The sequence below is a fragment of the Psammomys obesus genome, unplaced genomic scaffold (assembly GCF_907164565.1).
Source record: "Psammomys obesus unplaced genomic scaffold, mPsaObe1.curated_primary_1811, whole genome shotgun sequence".
NCBI classification, from domain to species: domain Eukaryota; kingdom Metazoa; phylum Chordata; class Mammalia; order Rodentia; family Muridae; genus Psammomys; species Psammomys obesus.
The window spans coordinates 8,445,909-8,471,887 of NW_026585691.1; the positions used below are offsets into that span (position 1 = coordinate 8,445,909).

Sequence of the window (25,979 nt, forward strand, 5' to 3'; positions counted from 1 at the left end):
ATGAGGGGATGAGTGATTTTCCACTCTGACTCCAGCTCTCCCCAAATCCCTACTGAGTATGTGCGGTTTGTCTCTCAATGGGCCACACTCAGGTTCATGTCACCAAGAGCTCTTTATAGGTGTGGAATTGTCTCGTCTTCTGGAATTGACAAGAGCACCAACATGGAAAAACAAGGGCAAACACTGATGGGACAGGAGCTCCCTCCCTGCCCCCAACAAACACACTTTCTTACAAAACACTTGCAGAAATGCCAAGGTTAGAGGGATACTCACTCCATCACCCCAATCTACTGGCTTACGGCAGTTAATATCACCCTTAACCAAAACTGTTGCCATACCACCCACTAGTTTCCCCTTTCTGATGAAATAACAGCATACTGGTTATCAGCAAAGGGCTCTATTCATTTGCAAAGCGTTCCTGGCCCATGTCACTTCCATACATGTTGGCTAGGTGTATTTCTCTTTTCACTAGGCATATTTCCACTTTTCCTGAAGTGGGTTGAACCATTTCTGTGCAGGCAAAATTGGACAGAGGGACAAACTGAACTTTCCTTAAACAAGAAGAGAGAGACAAGAACTGACATTGACTACAGACAGTCATTTGGAAAGGGCACCCAGAACGCCACCTCCAAATATGAGGTCCACCATATACAAATACAACCAAACCATGAGGACGTTTGGTCTCATCTGCGTTTGGGGGAGTGTGATCCAGTGAGCTCTGATGCTCTCCGCCTCTCTTCCTCCTCTTCTGCGGCTGTTGCACCTGGCACTTCCTGAATCATTTTTAATAGTCTTTTTTTTTTCAGTGTAGTTCTTGCTTTGATGTCTAGAAACCCAAATTCCAAAAAAAAAAAAAAAAATCTCCTGTGGATCTCTGAGGTCTCTTTGATCCGAAGTTTGAGGTTACGTGTATGGAGGCTACTGTCTGAGAGTGTTTTCACAAATGAGGGCCCCACAGGGGCCAAGGTTTCCTCTGAATAGCGTGTCTCTCCTGTTTGTTCCAAGGCTCAGCACAGATAAACACCAGCTCTTCCCCGCAGAGAGTGAGATGCGGCCACCTCTGCCTCTACCATCTGATTATCTTCCAAAGAGCCGGAGACTAAACGTGGAGAACAGCTCGTGCGACATGATCTGGGGACGGTGCAATTGAGTGGGTTAGGGTTGAGGCTCCAGGGCTCAGGCTCTTTCCCCGAGGGCCTAACTACCAGCTATGGAAAGTGCTGGGGACACAGGCCACTTGCCCAAAGCACCCTTCTGTGTTGCCCATCTCAGCACATCTCCCGACGGTTTTGAAGTGAACTGTGTGCCAGCAAATAGCTAAACCACTTAAAATGGAGGATTCTCGAGCTAGAGAAATTTGGCTATTCTACTCAAGAACCTGATGAGGGAAGTAGCTCGGCTGGCAAAGTGCTTGCCTAGCATGCATGAGACCCTGGGTTCAATCCCCAGCACTAAATAAAATCGGCAAAGTGACACACACGTGTGATTACATACATGCAATCCCAGAACCTGGGAAGTGGAGGCAGGAAGATCCAAAGTTCAAGGTCATCCTTCACTACATAATAAGTTTGAGGCTAGCCTGGACAACCTGAGACCCTGCCCCTACTCAAAAACAAACAAACAAACAAAGAAGAAGTATTTTGATGGCTTAGCTATAGAGTAGTACACAGCATAGAAAAGAAGAGAGGCATGCCCAAAGATCCAATTTGGTTCCCAAGACTCCCACAGAGAAGGCTAGCCCTGAGTATGGCAGATGCCATCAACCAGATATCTTGATCACTTACCTTCTGTGTATCTGCACCACAGGGAACCACTTATTAAGAGCAGTAACATTAATAGTAGCTAGTATTCACTGAGTATTTTCAATGTTGCTTCAATGAACATAATAAGTGATAGACAGAAATGTAAAATCTCATATATATATGAGATTAATTCTCTTTTAATTCTAGCCCACAACAGCCTCTCAAGAAGACACTCTTATTAATTCTATCTTACCGAAAGGGAAATGAATAAATTCTCAAAGTCCCACAGCTGGTAAACAAGGTCTGCCTTAATCTAAAGTTCAAGTTTGTGGGTATCTTCTAGGCCACTACTCACAGTGTGTCCATAAAGCTCTCTGACTGCAGGAGGTGTGCATGGACTCAGAGCCTGTGGGGTCAGTTCAGAAGCCTTATAGGGACAGAAGGGAAGCTGCCCCACCAACTGGTCAAAGAGCCAGAAACTCAACGCTTCAATTTCAAACAAGTTTTTCTGCAGCTGCTCCCCTGAGGGGATTCACCTCTCCAAGACCATGGCACGATCACTATGCAAAATGTGACAAGCTGGTACTTCCAAAGTTAGTTCGTGGGACTGTAAATATGTCCTGCTTTGGCTTACATGTGAGAGGCTAATAAAACCATTGTGTTCTGTTGTTCTCTGAAGAAGGGGAACAGTAGACACCATGGGTAAGGCAGAAAGGGTCTAACCTCTAAACCAGTTGTCTCAACCTGTAGGTCAAGACCCCTTTGGGGGTTGAACAACCCTTTCACAGGAGTTGCATCGGAGACCCTGCATATCAAATATTTACAATAAGACTCACAACAATAGCAAAAAACCAATGAAATATGAAATAGCAAGAAAACAATGTTATGGTTGGAGTTGGCACAACATGGGAAATTATATTAAAGGGTCACAGTATTAGGAAGGCTGAGAACCACTGCTTTAAACCAAGGCAAGGACGAGTCTCACACATACTCACAGGGCAAGCCCATGCGCACATTCATTCTCTATTTTCTGTTTAACAACTGACCTCACTCTCCACTGGCAAAGCCTTCCAGGCAGGTCCACCCACAGCCAGAAGGCTTCATGAAGCAAGGACAACAGCTATGAACATGGCTCAACACAAAACCATAAATTTACGTGATACAGGATGAGCTTGCTTTCTTTCTGGTTCTTGAGCACACACTTTGTAGATGACCATGCTGCGCTTCGATGTCAAACTGCCGGACACACCTGTGAATCTGGATGGATCCCGGTCACCTAGGGGATATCCCTACGCTGCGGACACCAACAGCTGCTATTGAATGACATCACGCTGCAGCAGAGCCCTTCCAGGACCCGGAGGCCAAGGCTAGCAGGAAGAAATGGTCCAGGTTTAAAGTCCCTGCCCTTGGCCCTGGCTCCTAGTGCCCAGGCCTTTCTTCAATGACAGTGCCCTGTTCTAGGTTCACTGCCAGCTCCCCACCTGGGCACAGAAACTTCTAAAAAAGGCTCGGCAGACACCCTGCCTGACAAGGAAAGTCAGTCTGCGGTGTGATGGACACAGAAATACAGTCATACTCGTACACACACACTCACACACACGTACACACATTCATGCACGCACCCACTCACATACACATTCACACACACTCAAGAGACCTGAATAACCAACTACCAGCTCCCACCAGCATCTGCAAGCTTTGGAGGTCTTTCCAAAGCTCCCTGGGTAATTCCAGTGCCCAGCCAGGTGGAGAAGCAGAAAAGAGAACATCACTTCTTACTACATTCTCACTTTAACCAAACGGCTGTGTTGGGGGCTAAGTATGGCTCCGTGTACAAGTGTAAGGGCCTGAGTTCGGATCCCCAGCCTCCCTATGAAAAGTGAGGTGAGTGTGGTGGCCGCCTGTAAGCCTAATGACTCGGAGGTAAAGACAGGGGATCCCAGGGCAAGCTGGCTAGCTAGACCGGCTCTATCAGCGAGCTCTAATGACAGACCCTGCTTTGGCAAATACAGTGAGCCGTGACCAAGAAAGACGCATGACATCAGCCTCTGGCCTCCACATGCGCACATGTGCTCACACACATGCAAGCACACATACAGACACAGACCAAGAAAACAAAACGTTATCATAAAAAGAGGGTAAATGAGCAAATGAAAAGATGGGAAACTGGAAAACAGTTAGGAGCTCACACTTGATCTTAGGACACGGTATAAGCCCTTACTGTTCCGCACAGTGGAAGCCAAGTGTTTAAGAGTCGGAGACAGCAAAAGCTGGGAGGAGCACCTTTATTTTGATCAGTGCTCTTAACAGTGATATCGTACTGGGGTGGGGAAAACACTGCTTGACACAGAATGGTCTCTAAGAGGCTCAGTAGTGACAGCTGGACCTGAGGGCTGACCAATCAGTTCATGCTGACAGGCTCTTCAAAGCCGTTATCACCAAAATAGGACTTGGCAGGAGCCATCACCCAAGAGTCCCAGCCTTGGGGAAGGCAGAGCTGTGTCACAGGCAAAGCTTCTGAACTTCAGGGGAAAGAGGAAAAAACAGCCCTGGCTGCACCAACCAGCTGGTCCTAGTCTAGCTCCATTGTGCCTCTCTCTCTGGGTACCAGGCGCTGACAGATAAAAATACACTTCTCCACTCAAGTGGGAACTCAGCATTCTTCGGTGACTTATTCAGTAGGTAAGCTTTCAAAACGAGGCCCGGGTGAGCTGGGGTGATTGACTTGAGATGCTGTTGATTTTGCTACAGGGAACCGGAGTTCTCAGAAAAAGCCACACCCATGTTAAAGCCCCTGTGAGGCTGCTGAGAACGTGCTGATTTCGGAGAGTAGGAATGCTGCAGATCCGGAGCCAGACTATCTTGGGCTATTATTATTTGCCCAGCTGTGTCTGACCTAACATCCTTGTGACTACCGAGTGAAACCTTCTGAGGTATATCAACTTAACTGACCATTGGCTTTCAACAGCCCAAAGCTCCAAGCGCCATCAGTCGGTACCTGGATCATGCAGCAGAGACTTCCTTGCCTGTCCGAGGTTCCTAACAATATACGTGAAAAGTGCCTTGATTCATGATTTCCTTTGGTCCTATAACTATAAAAACTCCACCAAACCGTAACAACCACATTGCAACATGGCATTTGGTGTACCCTGAATGCATGTTTCCAGGCCCTGGCCATCCAATCCATCGCTTTGAGGTGTTTTTGTATGGACTCTTATTACGTAAGTAACGACGAAGCTGAGGTCCCAGTAACAGACACAGCAGAGAAAAAGAGAGTTCCTTAGTAAGAACACGGTGGGGCTGGTGAGATGGCTCTGTGGATGAAGACACCATGCTGTCCAAGCCCGGAGACCTGGACTCGATCCCTGGAGCCCACGGAATCCTGCAGCAACGCCAGTGAGCTCTGGGCGCACTGCCTCCCTTTGCAAGGGATGCACCTGGGGCCTGTGGCAAAGGGCTTCCTCAGAGCAGCCAACACCAGAAATGCTGTCTACGGAATGCGACTCACCGAGGGCGCCACCCGGTGGCTCTGGCCTGGCCTTGCACCAAAACAAGACCCCCTTGCTCTACAAGAACCCATCAGCTCCCTCTCCCCTCTGTGGCCACGTCCTCCCCCGCCCCCCAACTCCCTCTGAATTCCTACAGCTCCTGCCTCTTTTCCAGCCTGGTGGCTCCTCTGGACACACTCACTTGTCCACGTCACTCTTTAAAAGATCTTGCATTCAGAATACAGACTTAAAAAAAACCAAACAACAAAAAAAATCTCCTTTTGCTGTTAAAACCCAGGCAGCCGGTAGGTGGCACTAGTGCTACTCACAGCGCTGGTCTACACTCTGAGAAGCTTGAGCGTGGGAAACGAGAACTCAGAGGCCGGGACCTCAGTCTTTGCCACACTTCCTGGCTTAAACACCACCCCACACACGCAGGCTCAGCCCTCTCTGAGTCAACCGCCTTCAGATTAAAAACAGTTTTTAAAAAGTTACATCTGTGCTGAGCATGTACAGATTTCTCCCTCACCTTTATGCAGAATACAACAATGTGCGCTGTATTTAGTATTACACATAATCTAGAAGTGACTTAAAATACAGAAGCCAGCATGGAGGGGTTCAGCAGTGAAGAGCACTTGCTGCTCTTCCAGGGGACCTCATGCCCAGTGGCTCACAACCACGTGTAATTCCAGTTCCAGGGGATCTGATGTCCTCTGCTGATCGAAACAAGTAGTGAACTCCTATAGGGCGTGTGTGTGTGTGTGTGTGTGTGTGTGTGTGTGTGTGTGTGTGTTTCCTTCACTCCCTTTTGTTAGGAACATTTATTACACTCTGAAAATACAATATAAAAAACAGTATTCTGTCTCTTACACTAGACATGAGTAATACAAACACCCCTGCTGTAAGGAAGGAAAAATGGCGGTCCCAAGAATCACATAAATTAAGGCATCCCCCTGCCTCCAACTTTAAATGTGGGAAACCCAGTGATGGAGAAGGTGTGCTCTGATAGCCAAGCTTCCTTGGACATGAACCTCGCCTCCCCTTGGCAAACACACTTCCGCCCATCACTGTTGCTGCCGGTGAGTCCACCCGTCACTATCGGCCGTTGGTGCTCCCACATGAGTGTGTGAGTTTGGAAAGGTGCAGCCTGGCTCCTCCTCAGCTTGTGGTCCCACTTCCTAGATACTCGTGTGCGAGCCGTACAAGACTCAACACGAGACTCCTCATTTGGAGACAAGGTTTTATCTACTGTGAATGTTTACCCTAGACCTAAAAAAACCAGTGTCCCTCCCACCCTCATAATTCCCCGACTTTACCCTCACTACCCCGGCATCGCCTAGACTGCTAAAGTAGTTATGCTTTTAATTCCATCACCTATCATGTGTACAACTTCTTGGAAATACATATACTTTAAATATTAATGATTCCTTTTGAAACAGTCATAGAGCTGGGGAGATGCTCAGTTCGTTGGTAATGTGATTTTCCTGCAAGTGTAAGGATCAGAATTCTATCTCAGAACCTACGAAAAAGGCTAGGTGTGGTGGTACAGGCTAGGTGTGGTGGTACACACTTAAAACCCAACTCCGGGTTTATTGGCCAGCCAGCCTGGCCTAGTTGGCAAGCTTCAGGCCAGTGAGAAACCCTGTCTCCAAAAATATGGCAAAATGAGGCAAAGCAGCCAAGTCTCCAGGCCTCCACAGACATGCACACATGCATGGAATATGCACGCACAGGAGCACACACATACACAGGCATATGCAAAATAAGCATATTTTAAAGTAGTGATTATTATAAAGAAAAGTTTTTTTTCTTATTTTCTTCTGTCAACCAATATTTTAATTCATTTGGCTTTATTTTTCAAGTTAGAGAATTAGAACCTAGATATTCTTAGAACTCTGTTATTTTTTTCTATCAGATTTTTCTACCAATTTTTAAAATTAAGTAAGAACCATCTACAGTGACGATATGCCCAGCTTTAACCACACATGGATTTTCTCCTACTGGGTATTGCAAGAAAGAGAGGCAGACCACATTAAGCCAAGGCAAAATCATTCTTTCTTCTTAGAGAAGCAAATGTCCAACCTACCTGATTTTCTTCTCCTTTAGAAAAAAAAATAGATTGATAAACTATCCCAAAAGATTAAATATATAACTTTTCATATTACATATACGGTTAAGGAGAGGAAGGATGTAGAGGAGAGAAAAGATGGAGGAGAAACAAGAGTGAGAGATGAAGAGAGAGGAAGGACAGAGGACACAGGGAGCAGAGCATCATGGGAAAGGAAGAAAAGGGGCAGAAGAGAGAGGTGCATCCAGAAGCAGAGCAAGGGCACAATGGCTGGTGCAGGAAATGAGGGCACAGGACCTAAGGTTACCTTCTGTCACCTTTTGTCCCCTAAACAACAGGACTCACATGTAGCCCCATTGTCCCTTGACAGTGTGTGTTCTGTGAACTGTACTTGACCAACCCTCTGGCCTAGAGGACAGCCTCCTTCGAGGGGAACAACCACTGGTCCACACAGTCCACAAGAGGAGCTATCCCTCTGGGCTATGGTGACAGTGGCTGGGGCAAAGTGACATGAGGGCTAGAGTGCTATCTTTTCCCCACCACAGGATGCTGTCCTGGTGGGCCTTCTGCGAGAGCTTACCTCCTCTACCATCTGCTTCACCTTCTTCTGCTGGCAATGCACCATGTCATCCAGGTGTCTGATCCGCTCTCGGAGGCTGGCTGATGCCTCCTCCAGCTGCTGGTACCTAAGGCAGAGGAGAGGGCTCTGAGCACTGACTTAGAAGAAGAACCCTGGCAGCAGGACCTGCCACAGCTTTATAGAAGCCAGAACAAAAACTCAAACTGAAGCCACGAGCTCTTCTCGTTGGAATGTAGGGGTTAACTTGGGGTCACTGTCACCCCGAGAGACTTCCCCAGGCCCCTCGTTGAGTTCAGGCTGCATAATGACATGTCTGTACTTCCCAGGGGCAGAATGAGAAAGTTCTCCTCCACTGACAAGTACGAGAGGCTTCCTTGGGGGCTAACACACGCTGAAACCTGCAGTCAGTGACCTTAATGGGGGGGGGGGGGGGGGGGGGGGCGGGGGGCAGGGGGGGAACCCGCAGGGAAGGGGGGGGGGGGGGGGGGGGGGGGGGGGGGGGGGGGAGAGAAGGGTCTAGGAACACAGAGGAGCCCCTGAAATCAAGGGTGGAATCCGGGAAAGCTGCTGCATTCATTACTTACTGGACAAACAAGCACGTAAGAAAAGCCCTTCACTGCACCACTGCGCCCCACCACGGAACATCTCAGAGCTTCCTTAGAGACATTATTCTGTCTTTGCTTGGCTCGAACCAACCAAAGGAGCTAGTGGATGACACCGGAAGAAATGTTCAGTGGCCGTGTCCCACTTCCCAGCAATACCAGGTCCCTCATTAGCACCAAGGTAGAAACTACCGAGGAACCCTACGACTTTGGAAACCCTCAAGTTATAGAAGAACAGCCAACACAATGGCTCAGCGGGTAAGGGTGCTTGCTGCCAAGCATGATGACCTAAGACCTAAGTTGACTCCCCACATGACCCACAGGATGAAAAGAAAGAAAGAATTTCTGAAAGTTGTCATGCCGTGCCATGGAACGCCTGCAACACATACACACACCTGCACAATGAACAAACATAATAAAATGTTTTAAGTCGAAGAAAAACGGATTCTTTTCCCCCATCGTATACTGTATACCAGGCCATAGGTCAAAGTTCCCTTACAGTGTGAACCAAAGGGATGGGCACCTGATCCACATAAAGAAACAAAGAGTTTCCATCCCAGTTAGGCAAAGAGGGTCAGGGGTCAGGTAACTTGCCCAAGGGCTCCAATCAGCCCAGCCTTGCTTTCCTTCCTCTCTGCCTTTTGATTTCTAGAAAAGACCATATATGACTGCTGTATTTTCCATCCAGGGTTTCACAGGCTCACGGCCAAAGGGCAATGTGAGCGAGGCCTTGAAACAAGCAACATTTTAAGATTAGTTTCCAGGACAAAAAGTGTCAGTCAGAGGTGGTGAGATATCTCATGAACAAGGGGCATCCTGTGGCTCTCGGGGCTGTGCACACATACAGGCTCAACTTCCGTGCCTGTGGCCATCTTTGGTGTGTCCCGCTGAACTAACAGCCAGCAGCGAGGTGTGACTGCAAACTCCTGAAGAAACTGGATCCACTGAGAGCTGGGTGCTCTCAGCCAATGTCACGCTACATAGGCTGGTACTAAGAGAAGACCACGTGAATGAAAACACAAGAGTCAAACGAGCTATCCGAACAGCGCATACAGGGTTGGGGAGATGGCTCCGTGGCTAAGAGGATTTATTAGGCAAGCATGAAGACATGAGTTCAAATCCCCAATACCCATGTAAAAAGTTGGGCATAGCTGTGGTGTAGGGTGTTGGGGAAGGGGAGGCAGGAGGATGACCGGGGTTTACTAGCTTCCAGCCTAGCTGGAGGTTCAGTGAGAGACCGTGGAGCAAGAGAATAAGGTAGAAAGTTATAAGAGAAAGATACCAGACATCGTCCTCCGGCCTCTGTGTGCAAGAACACACACACACACACACACACACACACACACACTCAAGAATGTCTTATCCACCTCTGAGTTGTTTTAAGTCCAGGCCAGCTCGCCTCACCTGTCCTTGTCAGAATCTGCGATCTCCCCTGACATTTCTGTTTCATGCTCAAGGAGCTGCAGCTGGAGTTGATGCCGTTCCTAAAACAGACATAATCAATGGATCCAGACTCGACCAGACAGAAGACGAACACTGGCACACCCAGCTCTGGTGTGTCCAAGTCTGTACACCACTCCCTCGATTTCACACATCCACTAGCCCAGAGCTTAATACTTAACTTACTGAAAGGGGCCCAATGCACAGACACGCTTATGGATTAGACAAAGCACTCTAGTCAAAGCTCATGAGTGCCAGCCCAGGCTCACATGTCTTATGAAAACTTAGAGTTCTAAATAATGATAATCCACGTCACAAATCAGTGGCCCTTGGCATTTTAAAAATTCCTAGTTGTTTTCAAAATCATCCAACAAAGAGGCTCTGCAATTCTGGTGATGTCCTATGGACCAACCCAAAAACCTGCCAACATCTTCACTCTGGGACTTCTCAGCTCCAGAACCAAAAGAAACAAATTCACATTACTGAAAGCCGCTGACCGCGGCAACTTATTTCAGTAGCAATAAGAAATGTGTGTGTCAAGCTATATGTTTCGTACACTTCACTGAACATAGAAGTTCAATTTAACATTTATTTAGTTTATTAACACTTAAGGAAAATGTTAATAAAAGCACAGCATCTGTCATCACTTGAATTGGAGTAGACATACATTACAGATATTAATATAGTGAAATCCCTTAAAAGGGAGCCCTGCCAGCTAAGGTGGCAGGGGGAATGTTGCTTTGGGTGGTCACTCCTGAGAGAGCTGTTCCTCATCTCTACTCTCAGCAAATATACCCCTCAAATTGTACAAGTTATACAGGCTCCAAACCTAAATGGTGAGCTTCTGTTTTCCAAGGGGGGAAAGAGGACACTAGTGGGAAAGGAACCTCTAAGCGTCCTCTCCAGAGGTCTGAAGACCTGGATAATGAGCTAGCAGGGAGATCCTCAGGTCTACCTGAAGTCCAGACAGGGCCTTGCTCTATCTAAGCTGGAGGTTTCCAGCATGCAGAGCCTGGCACCGGGTGCTAATGATGGCGAGTCTGTGGTGGGTCCACGCTAGCTTTGACCACAGTGAAGCTAGAGGACTGTTTTCCAGAAACTAGACCTAGCTTTGGCCCTCAACTCCAGTAAGCCTACCTAAAAGTCAGCTGTCAACTGCTCAATGGCCTTTCCTTCCTGTGTTTTCTCTTCCACTTCCTGTCCCTGCCTCTAGACTGGCTTGCCAGCCCTGTAAGCCCCTGCCCCATGACCAGCCTGTTTTCTACACACACACAGGAGTTTGCCTCCTCCCCTCTTTCAGGCCCCAGGCGTGTCATGGAAAAGTCACCCTGCCCCAGACACATGCCCCAGAAAGAGGTGGGGTGGGGTGCTGATAGAGCCTCCAGACACATTGCCTCATCGGGTTAAATAAAGAACACATCCAGAGCACCCACAAAGCTGGCTGCTGCAATGTCAATTTACAGAAAGAATGTCACATGTGACATTCTTTTAAATGTATCAAAATAATTTTGATGGGCCTGGCTTAATGGGTTTGGAGCTAATGGCGTGCCTGACACGCTCAAGACCATGGGCTCAACTGCCAGCACTACGGAAACAAACAACAAAATAAAAAGTAGTTACCAGAGAGGAAGGCAAGAACTTTGTTCAGCTCCCTTTTGTGTTACTTTACAGAATGTGTTTCACTGCAAACTGAGAAGCTGAGAGGAGTCAGTCCTGAGGCCTCTGATCCTTTAGGGAGGCGTTCAGGGGGAACTGTGAGGCCAGGGACTAGGCAGGCAGGCAGCAGGCCCAGGCTGCATCTGTTACCTTCTCCATGCGTTCAATCAGTCTGTCCAGCTCCCCGATCCTTTGGTCCTTCTCCTCCAGGCTGAGCTCAGCTGCCTCCATCTTTTTATTGGCCTCTTCGATAGCTTTCAGAAAGCTATTGGTTTCTTCCTGCAACAGGCACACACTCCCCTCAGCATGGCCCGACTTAGGCGAGCCGTCTAAGCCCAGACAGCGCCGCACTGCACCACGCTCTCCCTGGGAAAGCATGACCCTCGGACCCGTGTGCCTCGCACAGAGTGAACTCACAAAGCACCTCGAGTAGCTGTTCCTCCTTAGCCTTATTTAAAAATTTACATGTATTTTACTTTGTGTGTTAAGGGGACACGTGTGGAGGTCAGAAGTGTGGAGGTGAGAAGAGAGCTTTCATATGTCTGTTCTCTCCTTCCACCATGTGGGCTTTGGGACTGAACTCGGCTTATCTTGGCAATGAAGCATCTTTACCCGCTACCTAATGCTGTGACCCTTTAATCCAGTTCCTCATGTTATGGTGACCCCCAACCATAAAATTATTTTCATTGCTACCTCTTAATTATAATTATGCTACTGTTATGACTTAATCATAAATATATGATATGCAGGATATTTGATATGTGACCTCTGTGAAAGGGTCTTTCAACCCCCGAGGAGGTCACAACCCACAGATTGAGAAACACTGTGCTAAGCAATCTCACTAGCCCCTCCCCCCCCCCCAGTCTGGCTTTTCAATGGGCCTACTAACGGTCTCTCCTGAGAGATTATTTTCCAAAGGTATAAGAAAAAAAGGAGAAAAAAAGAAAGAAAACAAAACAGCCTGTGAAGGTTTAAATAACATTGCACAAAAGTTCAGAGTGCCACTGTGTGGACCAACATACACCTGAAGTAGAATGAGGAAATCCCAGATCTTCCTCCCACAATGCAATGCACAAACTTGCTCTTAAGGGAAAACCGAAACATCTGGTGCCTTGATTAAACCTTCAAGGACACAGAAAAACCAGTCAAACAGAGGGACTCCTTCAACGACCCTGTCCTGTCCTAGAGAGGCCACACTGTGAGTTCACCTCTGGACAGAGGCACAGGTGCAACCCCACGCCAGGAAGAGGAAGGGATAAAGGTCACTTCTAGATGCAGACATCAGGATGGGGAGGGTGGAGCTTTCAAGGCTGGGGGTTGGAAGCACTGGCAGAATCCAGGATGGGAAGTGGGAGGTTTCAGGAGGAGAAGCAAGTGGAGTAAACAAACACAGGATCTACTTGGACTGGGGAATGGTCCTATTAGCTGGGGAAATGTGCTTTTTGAGGCAGAGACAGCAGGTTATTCCAGAAGGAGGAAAAACGGGACAGAATGAATAATCAAATAAATCCCCTGGGCCAGGGAGATAGCCCAGTGGATGAAGACCTTGCCATGCAAGCAGGAGGAGCTGAGTTCAGATCCCAGCATGCAAGTAAGAGCTGGGCATGACAGTGCATGCCTGTGACCCCAGCATTTCAGGGGCTAATGTGGAGCCAGGGGGGTGGGGGAATCCTGGGAAACTGCTGGCCAGCAGCCTAGACTAAATGGCAAGCCCCAGGGTCAGGGAAAAGACTCAGTTTCCCAATAAGGAAGTAGTAAAGAAGGTGGACAATGGCGGAAGCCCGCTGCCAGCATCAACCTCTCGCCTCCGTGCGTGTATAACACAAATGAAATAGGTGATGGATGGATGGATGGAAGGAAGGAAGGATCCCCTGATTCCTCTTTATATCCAACCTCGTGACTCCCTTCAAGGACAAAACCCTCCTATTATATCTGCCAGCCACCTCTTAAGCATTCTGTTTTGGGGCACACACGTACCAGGAGGGCCTCCTTCTCCGCACTGTGCTTGCGCTGGGCCTCCTGCAGTTTTTCTTCATACTGGCTGTACAGCTTCCTTGTCATCTCCCGCATCACCTCAGCGTTGGCTTCTTGCGATGACTCCACCTGCAAAGAGTGTCGTTGCAGAACCGCAGCCTGAGCCTTGCTCCTCTGGCATCTCTATACACAGAGGTCAGAGCATGACCCCTAGAGGGAAGCAACAGGCAGGAGGGCAGGGAGAGAGAGAGGGCAGAGCACATACACCAGTGTGGCACAGAACAGTAAGTTATCTAGGATGACTGGTACAAGGTGTTTCAGAGAGGAAACTTTTCAGAAGATGACATCTTGAGGCTGGGGAGATGGGCTTAGTTGGCAACGTGTTTTTGTTTGTTTGTTTGTTTGTTTGTTTTTTCAGAACTTATGTAAGAAGAAGGAGGAAGAGGAGGAGGAAGAAATGGAGGAGGAGAAGGGAAGGAAGGAAGAATGGAAGGGGAGCCAGGTACGGTGGCTCACTCTTTGAATTCCCAGCACTGAGTAGACACAGATAGGTAGATGTTCCTTGGAGCTCACTCACCGACCACCTTAGAACAGGAAGTGTGGGTCCCAGTGAGAGACTGTCTCAGAAGATAAGATGGACAGCTCCTGAGTAACCTACACTCGGAGTCGACCTCTGACCTACACCCATACATAGACACAAGTTCGTCCACACACACGCGCTATGTGCCCATATGTGCACAGATTTAATTTATTTTCAAGATCGATTCTCCATTCAATCCCATTCATGGCAATGACCGACCACATCTGAGTCAGGCCTCGTTAAGCACAAATAAGAAATCTATATTCATCTTTCCCACACTCTGTGCTTTCCAAACTGTTGTCTTTGGAAGCATCTTGGCCTAGTAGGGCCACTCTACTGGGAGCTTTCAGTGGCTACTTGGAGCCTGTGGCAGCTTGAGAGAGTCTTTGGAGCTGAGGGGGGTGGGGCGAGGCTCCAGGGATGGTGTTCCCTTTCTGACTTTCAGCAAGGACCTCAGACCACTGACCCGATGCAGCTGTGGGCGTGTCCTTGCCCCTCCTTCCAGCCTTCTGCTTATCTAAGGCACCCGAGCTTGCAAGAACCTCACCTCTGGGAAAGGGAGGAACCCTCTGGCCTAAATAAATTGTGTGGTGTTTACTCCACAGATAGAACAAGTCCCTTTTGACACCGTTGAATGCTCATCATTAGGCAGATGTCAGTACTGAAAAGCCACAGGATGGAAATTCCCGGGCAAGGGTTATCATTAACTTAGAATCCAGGTCAATTCCACACTCCATTTCTACTGCACAGGGGTCATGGAAATGAGTTCTACCCTTGACCTGTCCATGCTGCATTCCAGTCATGTGAGGCTCCTTGAATCTCTGCAACTTCTTTCATGCTTAATTTGAAGGATGAAAATAAAGGGGAGAATGGGGGAAAAAATAAATAAATAAACCTTTTGAGTTCCAGTGGTCAGGACCAAACTCATCATCACTCTCTAAAACTGGCCACTGTAGGCTGGACACAAAAGATCTGGACTTTCAGGCTACCTTGTCATGCCTAGTGACATACCATCCCAATAGCAAACAGGAACACACAGGACAGACCCAAACAGTATGCTCTATAAGTGCTTGTGGAGTAAATAGGTATACAAAGGTTCAATTCAGGAACTTCTGACTTCTTCCACAACCATCTTTCTAATTTTCAAAGTAACTCCTAGTGAGCAATAGAATGTATAAAATTGTAAAAAGAAAGACTGACTTAGGGCTGAAGAGATTAAGAGCACTTGAACTTCTAGAGGACCTGAGTTCAGTTCCCTGTTCCCAAGTGGCCAACAATCACCTGTAACTTCAGCTCTGAGGTAGCTGATGCCCCCTCCTGGCCTCTGTGGGCACTGCACTCAGGTGCACAAACCCACACTCAGCTACACACATATACACATAATTAAAAACAATGCCTTATTTGAAGAGAGAGCAAAGAAGGGCTGATATTTTGCCCAAGCCTAACTCCAGGGTGGCTGTAACAGCAGGAGCCCAGAGGAGGATGACAGAGAGTCTACAGCGCAGCATGGCAGCTGTGAGGAAAGATGCACTGCTGGATGATTTTCCTGACTGAATTATTAGCAGCTCCACTTTTCACTAGCATACTGTGGTTTAGGCAATAAGTTATTCATGATCCACAGAATGGCTTAAGGCTGTATAGAACACAATTTGAAAACCACAGTCGGAGGAGAGGCTTTTGAGGCCACACCCTTTCTTGTAGGCAGTTGATGGTGGCTGGGAGAGACATTTTCTTCAGTGGTGTAGCCACTGGTAAATTACATGTGCTCCCAAAAATAATCCCTCAGCCATACTCCTAATAGGTAAGCCTAATTACACTCATATACATAAAAAGACATAAAAGCAAAAGGAGGACCAGCTGGGACAAGGAAGGCAATCCGTGAGAGTTGAGGGAGGGTCATAAGAAAGAGTAAGGAAGGGATAGACATGATCAAAATACACACATACATGTACGAAAATGTCACATGGAAACCATTGTTATGTAACGGGCACTTTTGAAAACTTAAAAACCGAACCCCACAGGCTTGAGTGAAAACTTTGGGAGGGCCAACTGGATTGCAAGGTTTTAGAAGTCTAGCTTAAGCCTACACCTAGTCCAGTGGTTAAAAGGGACAGATCTTTGATGTATGAGTATGAGAGAGAGAGAGAGAGAGAGAGAGAGCGTGTGCGTGCATGTGTGTAGGGCAGAGGCAGTCCTTGGGACATTAAAGAGCACACACACAGTGAAGGGAGAGCTCCCCAAGGCTGGAAAGTGTATTCTAGACCCAGGAAGCAGCCCGCTGGCCTTCCCAGTAGCATGATCACAATGTCACAGTGACTTGTAGGAAGCCTTGAGGCCACTGTAGGCTGAGAAAGGCATGCCCCAAAGGGACATCTGCGCAGCATCCCAACCCTAGGCGGGAAGCTGTGAACAGACACCTCCGCAGCACCTTCAGACCATGCCTGTGGGTGAGAAAGTCTGGGGAGAAAGAGAACAGGGAAAGAGAGATGAATTAAAGAGAGAGGGTCAGTGGGAACAGGTCTGGTGGCTTTACCTTCATTTTCAGCAGCTGGTTTTCCATCTGAGCGGCCTCTAACTGCCTCTGCTTCTCCCGGAGCTTGTCCATGGACGCTTCATAGGTCTGCTGCAAATGTCTGATTTGATCCTTGATGTTGCTATTTTCCAAGGTCACGTCCACAAGGGTTTTCTATTTGGGGGAAAATGAAAAACCCAGACACATAGCCGCGTCACCCCATCGTGTGTCATGCTGTAGCAGCTCCCTGATGGGAGCCCCCGGGGATAGCGGCTGCCCCACTATAGTTTAGTGGGCCGAAGTATTTTACAGAATAAAGATAAAGTCCCAACAGTACAGCCTGACAAGTGTCACTAGCCTGTGGAGGCAGCTGGGGATCTGGCTCAGACGCTGGAGTGCTTAGCTCGTGAGTTGCTTAGTCAACTTGACACCAGCCAAGTTCATCTAGGAAAGGGGACCCTCGACAGAGAACATGCCTCCATCAGACTGGCCTAGGGGCAAGCCTGTGGTGAATTCTTTTCGATTGATAACTGAGGTGAGGGCTCCCAGCTCACTGTGAGCTGTGCCGGCCCCACCCCTCAGGCAGGTGGTCCTGAGTTCTATAAGAAAACAGGCTGAGCAAGCCATGAGGAGCAAGCCAGTAAGCAGCATTCCTCCATGGCCTCTGCCTAAGCTCCTGCCTCCGGGCTCCTGCCCTGCTTGAGTTCCTGCCCTGATTTCTTTTGATGACGGGACTGTGCTGTGGAAGAGTAAACCAAATGAACCCTTTCCTACCCCAGTTGCTTCTGGTCGGGATGTTTCATCCCAGCAATAGAAAAAAAACAAAAACAAAAACAAAAACGAGGGAACCTGGCGTGCACATAGCCCAGGGTTCCATCGGAAACACCGCATATGTGATGTGTGGTAGCCCAGGCCTGTAATCCCAGCACTCAACAAAGAAGGAGTCAGGAAGATCAGGTTCAAGGTCATCCTGGGCTATGTAATGAGCTCCCGGCTGGAGAGGAAGATGCTGTTGACTGCCTGCTGCTCCAGGTCAGACAGGTGGTCAGAACTAATTAAATTAATGATGCTCCTGTTTGTTGCTTCCATTTCTACTTAATTAAAGAGAAATGATTCCCATAATCCCCAGACTCTCACCACTGGACACAATGGACATTAGCTACAACGTCAAGACTCAGAACCTGGTGCCAGAAGGAGTGTGTATCCCCTCTATCCTCTCTGGTGGACAACTGGCCTCTGAAGGACTCACTGGACAGCATGCCTCTTGTCCCTAAGCCCACTTGAACCACTTTAGAAGCTATCAGTGGAGAAGAACGGATTTGAAGAGACATCTAGCCTAATGCCCAAATCCTTCTGGGAGAAAACAGATGCACAAACACTTAGCCTTGAACAGGAGACCAGATGCATCTAATCCTGTCTTTGCCACTAGCTAGACACTTCCTGTCTCTGATCTCTGCTGGTCTTAGTTTACCCACCAAAGTCAGGATTTGGAGACCATCTCCACAGTTTGTCTAGCTCTGCTGCTCTAAGAAATGAAGCCAAGAGTCTGGTCTTTGCAATAATAACAAACGAGCAGAAGCTAGGATCTTGCATAAGCAAGAAGCCAAAGACCTTCAGATATGACCAATGGTGTCCTCTTCTAGTTGCGAGGCTCTGATCTGTAGCCTAAGACTAAGAGACTAAGGGTCCTTGGGTTAGGGCTAACACTCTTCTAATAAGTGACCTATGGGGTAAATGCCTACATTGTCGGCTAACTGGCACGTGAGTAGAATTTGCCTAAAAATATACTGTTTTTCTGGGTAGAAAACACAGAGACATAGGACAGGTACAAGCAGGTCTAAACTCAGGTGGGGCAAAGCCCTCCTTGGTAGGCTGGGGAGCTGAAGTGGTTTCCAAGAGGGAAGGAAAGTGAGCTTTGTCAAGTCCCCTTCATGGCGGGAGAAAGGGAATAAAGGGCTCCTGAATAAAGCAGGGGCTTGGCCAGAGGCCAGGGGGAAGCTGGCATACACAAGAGGGAGCCAGGAAAAGCATGGGACTGCTGCCCAACCAGAAATGGGCATCCCAGACAAACCCAAACACAGCCCGCCCCACCTACTGCTGGAAGCTAGCCGAGCTTTGTTGCCTCTGGAGCCCCAGCAGCTGTGGCTGGTGAATGCTAAGTTCTATGGGAAGCAGGGGGAGCCCAGGATGGTGGTCTGTTTGCTTATCCACAAAACTATTTCCATAGGACCAGAAAGGACTAAAAATGAGTGGGTTGAATTTTTAAGAGGACATAAAAAGATAAGCCAGATAAACTTGAGGATGGCAGAAAGGATTGTTTGTGTATTTGAAAAGACCAGAGGCCTGCTCTGAACACCTTCAAGTGAACTTGCATGCTGGTCAGGGGACCGCTCAGCTGGGAGGATAAAGAGTGAGAGCTCTTTAGTGGTTAGCGCAGAGCCAATCTCTGGTAGCATGTCTTAATTAAGAATGTCTTCATTCTCTGGATCACACATGACTTTTTCCAATGTTAGCTCTTTTTCTAAATCAGGAAAAGGTGCTTCTGTGAGAGCCACTTCCCATGAAAGGTTACATTTTGTCTTTGGGTAAATGTGTCTCTTCTGTAACCAAGTGGTACTTCCTGAAGCCCCAGAGATATAAGGATAAGGATACAAACACTGTGGACCACTCAGGTACCCAAGGAGCAGGAAACATCTTCTTCCTGGAGCTGAATCTAAAGCCCCATTGACAAGGGCACCTGACAGAGGCACAGCATCTCGGCTGGAAGCATTTCCTCCCCACCTTCCAGAAACTGCTATTGCCGTGCCTGTGCTTAAAGGACCATGACTGGCCACGGGACGTTCTGTGACTTCTCTGCAAATAGGCCCCACTCCTGGTTATACTCAGCTGCCCTATAAGGGACAGTTCCCAGCTAAGAGGAAGCAGAGGACTACCTGCAGGCCAATGGAATCTGACGCCAACGCCGAGTTCATGGCATTGAAGCTGTCCAGAGCTGATGACTGGGTTTGGATGTGACTGTCTAGATAGTCCTGCTGAGCATGGGATACCTGGAGAGAGGAAGACAGTCACTCAAAACCAATCCACACCCCAGACTCCAGGCAACAGCCACATCATCTTCAGGAATATTTACAGTAAAACTATACATTACACACCAACATCCGGGACCAAGGAGCTAGCTTAGTTGGTAAAGTGCTTGCCAGGAGAGAGAGAGAGAGAGAGAGAGAGAGAGAGAGAGAGAGAGAAAGAGAGAGAGAGAACCTACTTTCTTACTCTTGGTGTGTATTTCAAGTTCCATTAAAAAAAAAAAACTATTACAAATGATCTTAAAGAACAAAAAACAAACAAACAAAACACTAGCTCATCCATGAGCCATTTTTAGGGAGCTTGTCTGTAGAATACATTCTTAAGAATAGAATCTGAGGGCTGGGAGCGGCTCAGTCAGCAGAACATGCAGAAGGCCTTGGGTTTGCTCCTTAGCACCCCATTAACCAAGCATGGTGGTGCGCATCTATAATCCCTTCCCTGGGGAGGTGAGAACAGGAACCCGACGAGTTCAAGCTTATATGAGTTTGAGGCCACTTGGACTACACAAGACTTCATCTTTATTAAAAGTAAAACTCTTTTGTGTAAGTAGAACATTATCTAGAACTCGCCCGGCAGGGGCAGGAGAGATGGCTCAGCAGTTAAAAGAGTGTGCACCGCTCTTGTAATGCAGCTATAAGGAAGACTGCTAGACATTTCCCTTTAAACAATAGAGTTCAAGCTGTGACTCAAAAGATGTCCATCCCCTCAGTTCGATTAACGTATGGCTCCATTCATAAAAAGCCTGAGCCATTCAAACCCATTCTCCAGGCCACTGAGCGTGGGCCCCGAACTCTGAGATCCTCTTACGGCTGCGTGCTGAGGCATCGACTTACTGACAGGTCCTGGGTGAGCTGCCGGATCTTCTGTCTCATCTCGTCATAGTCTCCATACATCCGCTTCCTCACTTTCTCCAGGGTGGCCCTCACCTGCGACCACAAAAACACTAGTTAAATTATTAGGTTACAATACCTTCATGAGAGATACTGGAAATTTTATTAATAAGAGAAAAACCAACAAAAACATCTTAAGAATAAGACATGTAGGGGCTGGAGAGATGGCTCAGAGGTTCAGAGCACTGGCCATTCTTCCAAAGGTCCTAAGTTCAATTCCCAGCAACCACATGGTTGCTCACAACCATGTATAATGAGGTCTGGTGACCTTTTGTGGCACGCAGGTGTATATGCAGGCAGAACACTAAATGTAATAAATAAACCTTTCTCTTTTTTTTAAGAAACCATGTAGCAGATGAAGTGACAGAATCACTCTTAGAAACAATGGAGACTATCTGAACAGTAATGTGTACCATATATGAGGATCAGGATTAACAAACATTACGTTATCCGAACAGTAAGCCAAAGAACAACCACTTAAAACTCACCCATCACCCTCAAACCCTGTTTGAACCAAGTTTACCCCTTCCAATCACATGTTTTTACAAGCAGGAAGTTTTTAACTAACCAACTGTAAACACACGGCTATACGGATGAAAACACCCCAAAGCAAGCAGCAACCTCTAATTTCCCCCCTCTCTCTGCTCCAAATGCCAAAAAGCAATTAAACGTCTAGAATGCAAGGTGGAAAAATGCGAGGCCTGAAGGGGCCATAAATTCAGACGTCAGTTTCTCAGTAATTACCAACAGAACACACACTGGGTGTAACAAACGGGCAAGTGCTCCCCAAACCCTCGCTCATACAGACACTATGCAAGTGTAGGCTGTGGGGTGTCTATCAGAAGAGTATTAAGTGGGAGGCTGATCCACAACCCTGTTTTCCCGTCTTCTGGTGTCCCGTCCTCTTAGATGTGTAGTAAAGTTCTTGGGAGTCTTCCAACAGATCAAGAAGTCTCTAGGGAGCTTCCTCCAGGCCAACTCCAGGCTGTCTGGCTTACCAATGAGAAGCAGTCTTGATTTGAGTGTCAGTGTTTAGGGACCGTGCCAGAAGACTTGATACTGAAGGTATATTTGTATAAGAAAAAACTTGGTTTGCTTTTGAGATTTTGTTTTCTATTTCTTGTGCTAGGGATTTGAACTCAAGGCCTCACGCAAGCTAGGCAAGAACTCTAACACTTAGGTACATTTTGTTTCAGAATGGATACTGGTAGAGAGTTAGGAGAAGAGAGGAGTCAAGACCTCAGGCATTCCCCAGAAGAAGTTTTTCTGTTTGTTTGTGTTTTTTTTTTTTAAAAAAAAAAAAAGATTTTTTTTCTCTCTCTCTCTCTCTGTGTGTGTGTGTGTGTGTGTGTACGTGTGTGTGTGTGTGTGTGTGTGTGTGTGTGTGTTTGTAAGTACAAGTGCCAGTAGAAGGCAGAAGAAGGTGTAGAATCCCCCAGAACTGAAGTTACAGACATGTGTGAGGTACCTGGCATGGGTAGGTTCTGGGAATCGAATCTGGGTCCTCTGTAGTAGGAAACCTTAGCCCCTAAGCCATCTCTTCAGCCCCTACCCGATAAATTCTAATAGTCTACTTTCTTGCTATTGACTGCAAGCCTCAAAGCATGCCTCTTTATTCCAGAGGACGAATAACTCTATATCACCCTGGCTGGCTCTTGTGCTATCTGTCACCAGAGGTGAATGGGCAGGACCTTGAGCTGGGTGTTGCTCCCACTGAACAGTGTAGGAAGCCAACAAGGCGGGGTGTCTCCCATCAGGGAGCAAGGGCAACAAAGTCATAAACACGCTGAGGAAATGAGCAGGCTGGGATGGATCTGAAACCAGCCATTGAAGGTGGGACCTAGAGATTAACTGCGTATTGCAAAGTCAGTGGAGGTTGGGAATTCAGGGTCAGAACCAGTTCTGTGATCACAGGGCATGTCATTTATAGCTGAGGATTAGCCTGGACCTGCTGTATTTGCCTTTGTCTTGGGCAATTTGAGAGTCTGAGCTCTCAAATTGAAGGTTTATTTCTAAAGTAATCCCAAGTTATATGGAGCATGTAAATGAAGGTCTAAATATTTCCTTGAGAAAGGCCTGAACTGTTAAAACAATCTGGGATGCAACATTCTGCATGATTGAAAAAAAAAAAAAAAAAAAAACTACTTTAAGAGATCAGATAACTGGGTGTTCAAGGCTAGTGGTTGTAATACATAGTGTGTGAGTATAAGCGTGTGTGTGTGTCCATGTGCACAGGTGCATATGAGTGTATGGTTGTGTGTGTGAATAAGCATGTACAAGTCTGGAGGCCAAAAGTTTGACATTAGCTGTCTTCCTTGATCACTCGATACCTTATGACCTGAGGTAGGGTCTCTCACTGAACTCAGAGCGAATCTATTCATCCACACACTCTTTCCACATAGATACGCTCCACACCACGTTGGTGTGATCCTGCCGAGTCTGCCCATGCTCCATGTCAGTGATTGGTATGGGATTGGGCACGTGACCATCCCTGGCCAAGATGGCATGTAAGGGAATGTCTAATCGGAGCTGGGCAACTTCAAAAATTGTACAGAAGTGGGTGTCCTGTTTTCTTTCTCCAAACATCCAATGTAGAGAAGAGACCCAGTCTTGAGGCCAAAGAAAGAAAGGGCCCGAAGAAATACAGAAAAGCAGATCCAGAGCCCAGCTTCACCTGCCCAGAATCCCCTACCTCCAGACTCATCTCCAGGAAAAACACGTTTCTTTCTGAGTTGGCTGTTCTCTTACGAGCAGCCAGTAACACCACATTTATACAGCCGCCCAAACCTAAACATTATGTGTGTCTGGTATCTTATGCAAAACCACCCAGGAGCCTCCACACCACACCCAGCAGAAACCCTGGGTCTCATGATCCTTCTGCCTGTAACAACCACCCAAGAGAAGCTTGTTGAAAAAAAAAAAAAATTATACCTGTACCTTTAGCATCACCACAAAGAAAATGGAGAAACATTTCCATCCCAAATAAGGCTTCCAAAATGCCTGCTTAGCATTCCCATCCATGCTTCTGACCCCACCCCACCCCTTCTGCTTCAAAGGACAGACAATCAAAATGTCCTTGGGTCGCTCACATCTTTGATGTAGTTCATCTCTTCCTTCAGCTGACTGGTGGACCAGCCATACACCACCATTTCCTTCTGTTGATTGGGATCCGATCTTCGCACCACACCATAGACAACACCCTGAGGAAGCTTCCTGGTAGATTCGCCATTGCTTAGTTCTGGAGGCTAGGAGAAGGCAGGAAAGAGAACGTAAGTCTTACAAACCCAGCAGTGATAATGGGCACCCATGTGTGATTAAGCAGGCTGTGCCTGGCCCTGGGTACCCCAGCAGAAGCATCGAGGGGGCAGACTCCCAACCTGGCAATCTGCTGTCACACTGTGCCTGGCATGGGCTGGGGTTGCCTGTACCCTGGAGAAAGCATCTACTGGCCACTCCTATCAAGCCTTGGCCCACCATTCTCGTTGGTAAGAACCTTCACACTCCATTTTCCCAAGGAGACATCCATTTCTAACTCACAAAGATGCCAGAGGAATTATACCATGAAACTCTGCACTGAGGTGACAATGCTTTGAGGTGACACTGTTTTCTGCAGTATGCCAGTTCCTCTGATGACTTCAGCTGCCTCACTAACCACATGGCCTGAACTGTGGAAAGTTGGGGTTGACCCTCATCTGGTAACAAAACTGTCCTATGAGGGCAGGGCTGACCCTGCAGCCAAGATCTGAGGGAAAGAGGTGGGGTTAGCCCACGACCTGTTGTGTCCATTTACAAAACATTTCTGAAAAGCCAAGCAGAGGTGGTGTGACTCCAGCCCTGAAGAATCTTCCCACTCCACTTAGCTGGTCTTTAATTCCAGCAGTCAAAGCTTGAATCATCAGCAAACTGCAATTCAAAGGTAGTGTGTCCAAATCTGACACAGCTTTGTAAGATGAAGGCTTCAGGAAGCAGGAAAAAAAGTGGGTTTTTTTGACCACCAAAAAAAAAAAAATTTGCTTCAAATGTGTAATGTTTGTAGCCATTTACCAACAGTTCTCCTGTCTACTTCATAGCGGAGGGCGTGGAAGTTCAAAGGGCCCAAATAGCTTGCACGTGAGCGCACATTCACATTTAAGCCAACCCTGTTTGGGGTTGGGCCCAGCTCCTCACACTTCGGGTTTGTTAGATGTGGGGAGACAGCAGAGACCTCCTCAAACAAAGGAAATAAAGAGAAAAAGAGGAAGAGAATGGGGGTGCTGGAGAAATGGCTCCGCCAGGAAAGGTGCCGCCAAGCTCGGGAGTTTGATCCTCGAGATCCACATCACGGTGGAAGGAGAGAGCTAACTGCTACAGTTGTCTTCTGATCTCTATGTGGGCACTGTTTCACCCATGAGCACACGGGCGCACACCCCCCCACACACACACGAACAAAAGTAATAAAAAATAATAAAATGGAACAGGAATATTTTTAAAGAAATAACTTTTAAAAGAAAAAAAGAAAGAGAGAGGAAAAAACAAACAAACAAAAAACAAGACCCAGAGACAAGACTTCAGAGACCCAAGACTTGAGAGACAAGGAGATGACCCAGTACCTAGTCTACACCTGGCAACTCCCTCCTCCACCAATATTTCTTTTCCTTTCTTTCTTTCTTTCTTTCTTTCTTTCTTTCTTTCTTTCTTTCTTTCTTTCTTTCCTTCCTTCCTTCCTTCCTTCCTTCCTTCCTTCCTTCCTTCCTTCCTTCCTTCCTTCCTTCCATTACTGAGGAAGAGTCTTGCTACAGAGCCTTGGCTGGACTGGAACTCACTATGTAGACCAGGCTGGCCTCAAACTCAGAGAGATCCACCTGCCTCTGCCTCCCGAGCGCTGGGATTAAAGGGCTGTACCGACCACCACACCAGACTCGAGCTAACATTTTCAATTCCCTTTTTGTAGATTCCCCCACCTCCAGATCTTCAGAAAATTCTTTTGAAATATGAAACTGTAATTTGCATTCTAAATTATTTATTGTCACAAAATAACAAGCGTTGAGCTCATTCCAAGTTTGTAAAATAAAAATAAATAAATAAAATACCCAGAAAGATTCCTCACAAATCGTTAATGGCAATCACCTCTGAGGAGGGGACAGCGAAATGGGTGAGAGAACAAAGGGTGACTTTTCTTCCTTCTGTGCTTTTGTTTATGTGAGTGTTTTTACCACAAGGAGGGGACACACCCAGTGCTTTTTACTCTTCTGTACAAACTTGGGAAGTGATGGGATGTCAGGGTCTGGGACACCTGGTGTTTGGTTTCTGGTAACAGCTTGCATGTCCACCCCACGCACTGGGATCCTGATCCCGTGGTCGCTACTACTACTCTGAAATGTGTT

General features: G+C 47.3%; 1 protein-coding gene across 1 annotated transcript in view; it reads right to left on the reverse strand.

Annotated features, from left to right (window-relative positions):
- Window positions 1–25,979, reverse strand: part of Myzap (myocardial zonula adherens protein) — a 75,663-nt gene that overhangs the window by 33,662 nt on the left and 16,022 nt on the right. The window contains exons 2-9 of the mRNA XM_055596824.1: window positions 23,706–23,861; window positions 20,560–20,652; window positions 19,576–19,689; window positions 16,664–16,816; window positions 13,554–13,679; window positions 11,727–11,855; window positions 9,885–9,964; window positions 7,879–7,984 (exon numbers count right to left, since the gene is read on the reverse strand). Coding sequence (XP_055452799.1) covers window positions 7,879–7,984; window positions 9,885–9,964; window positions 11,727–11,855; window positions 13,554–13,679; window positions 16,664–16,816; window positions 19,576–19,689; window positions 20,560–20,652; window positions 23,706–23,861 — 957 coding nt within the window. The remainder of the gene's footprint in view (window positions 1–7,878; window positions 7,985–9,884; window positions 9,965–11,726; window positions 11,856–13,553; window positions 13,680–16,663; window positions 16,817–19,575; window positions 19,690–20,559; window positions 20,653–23,705; window positions 23,862–25,979) is intronic.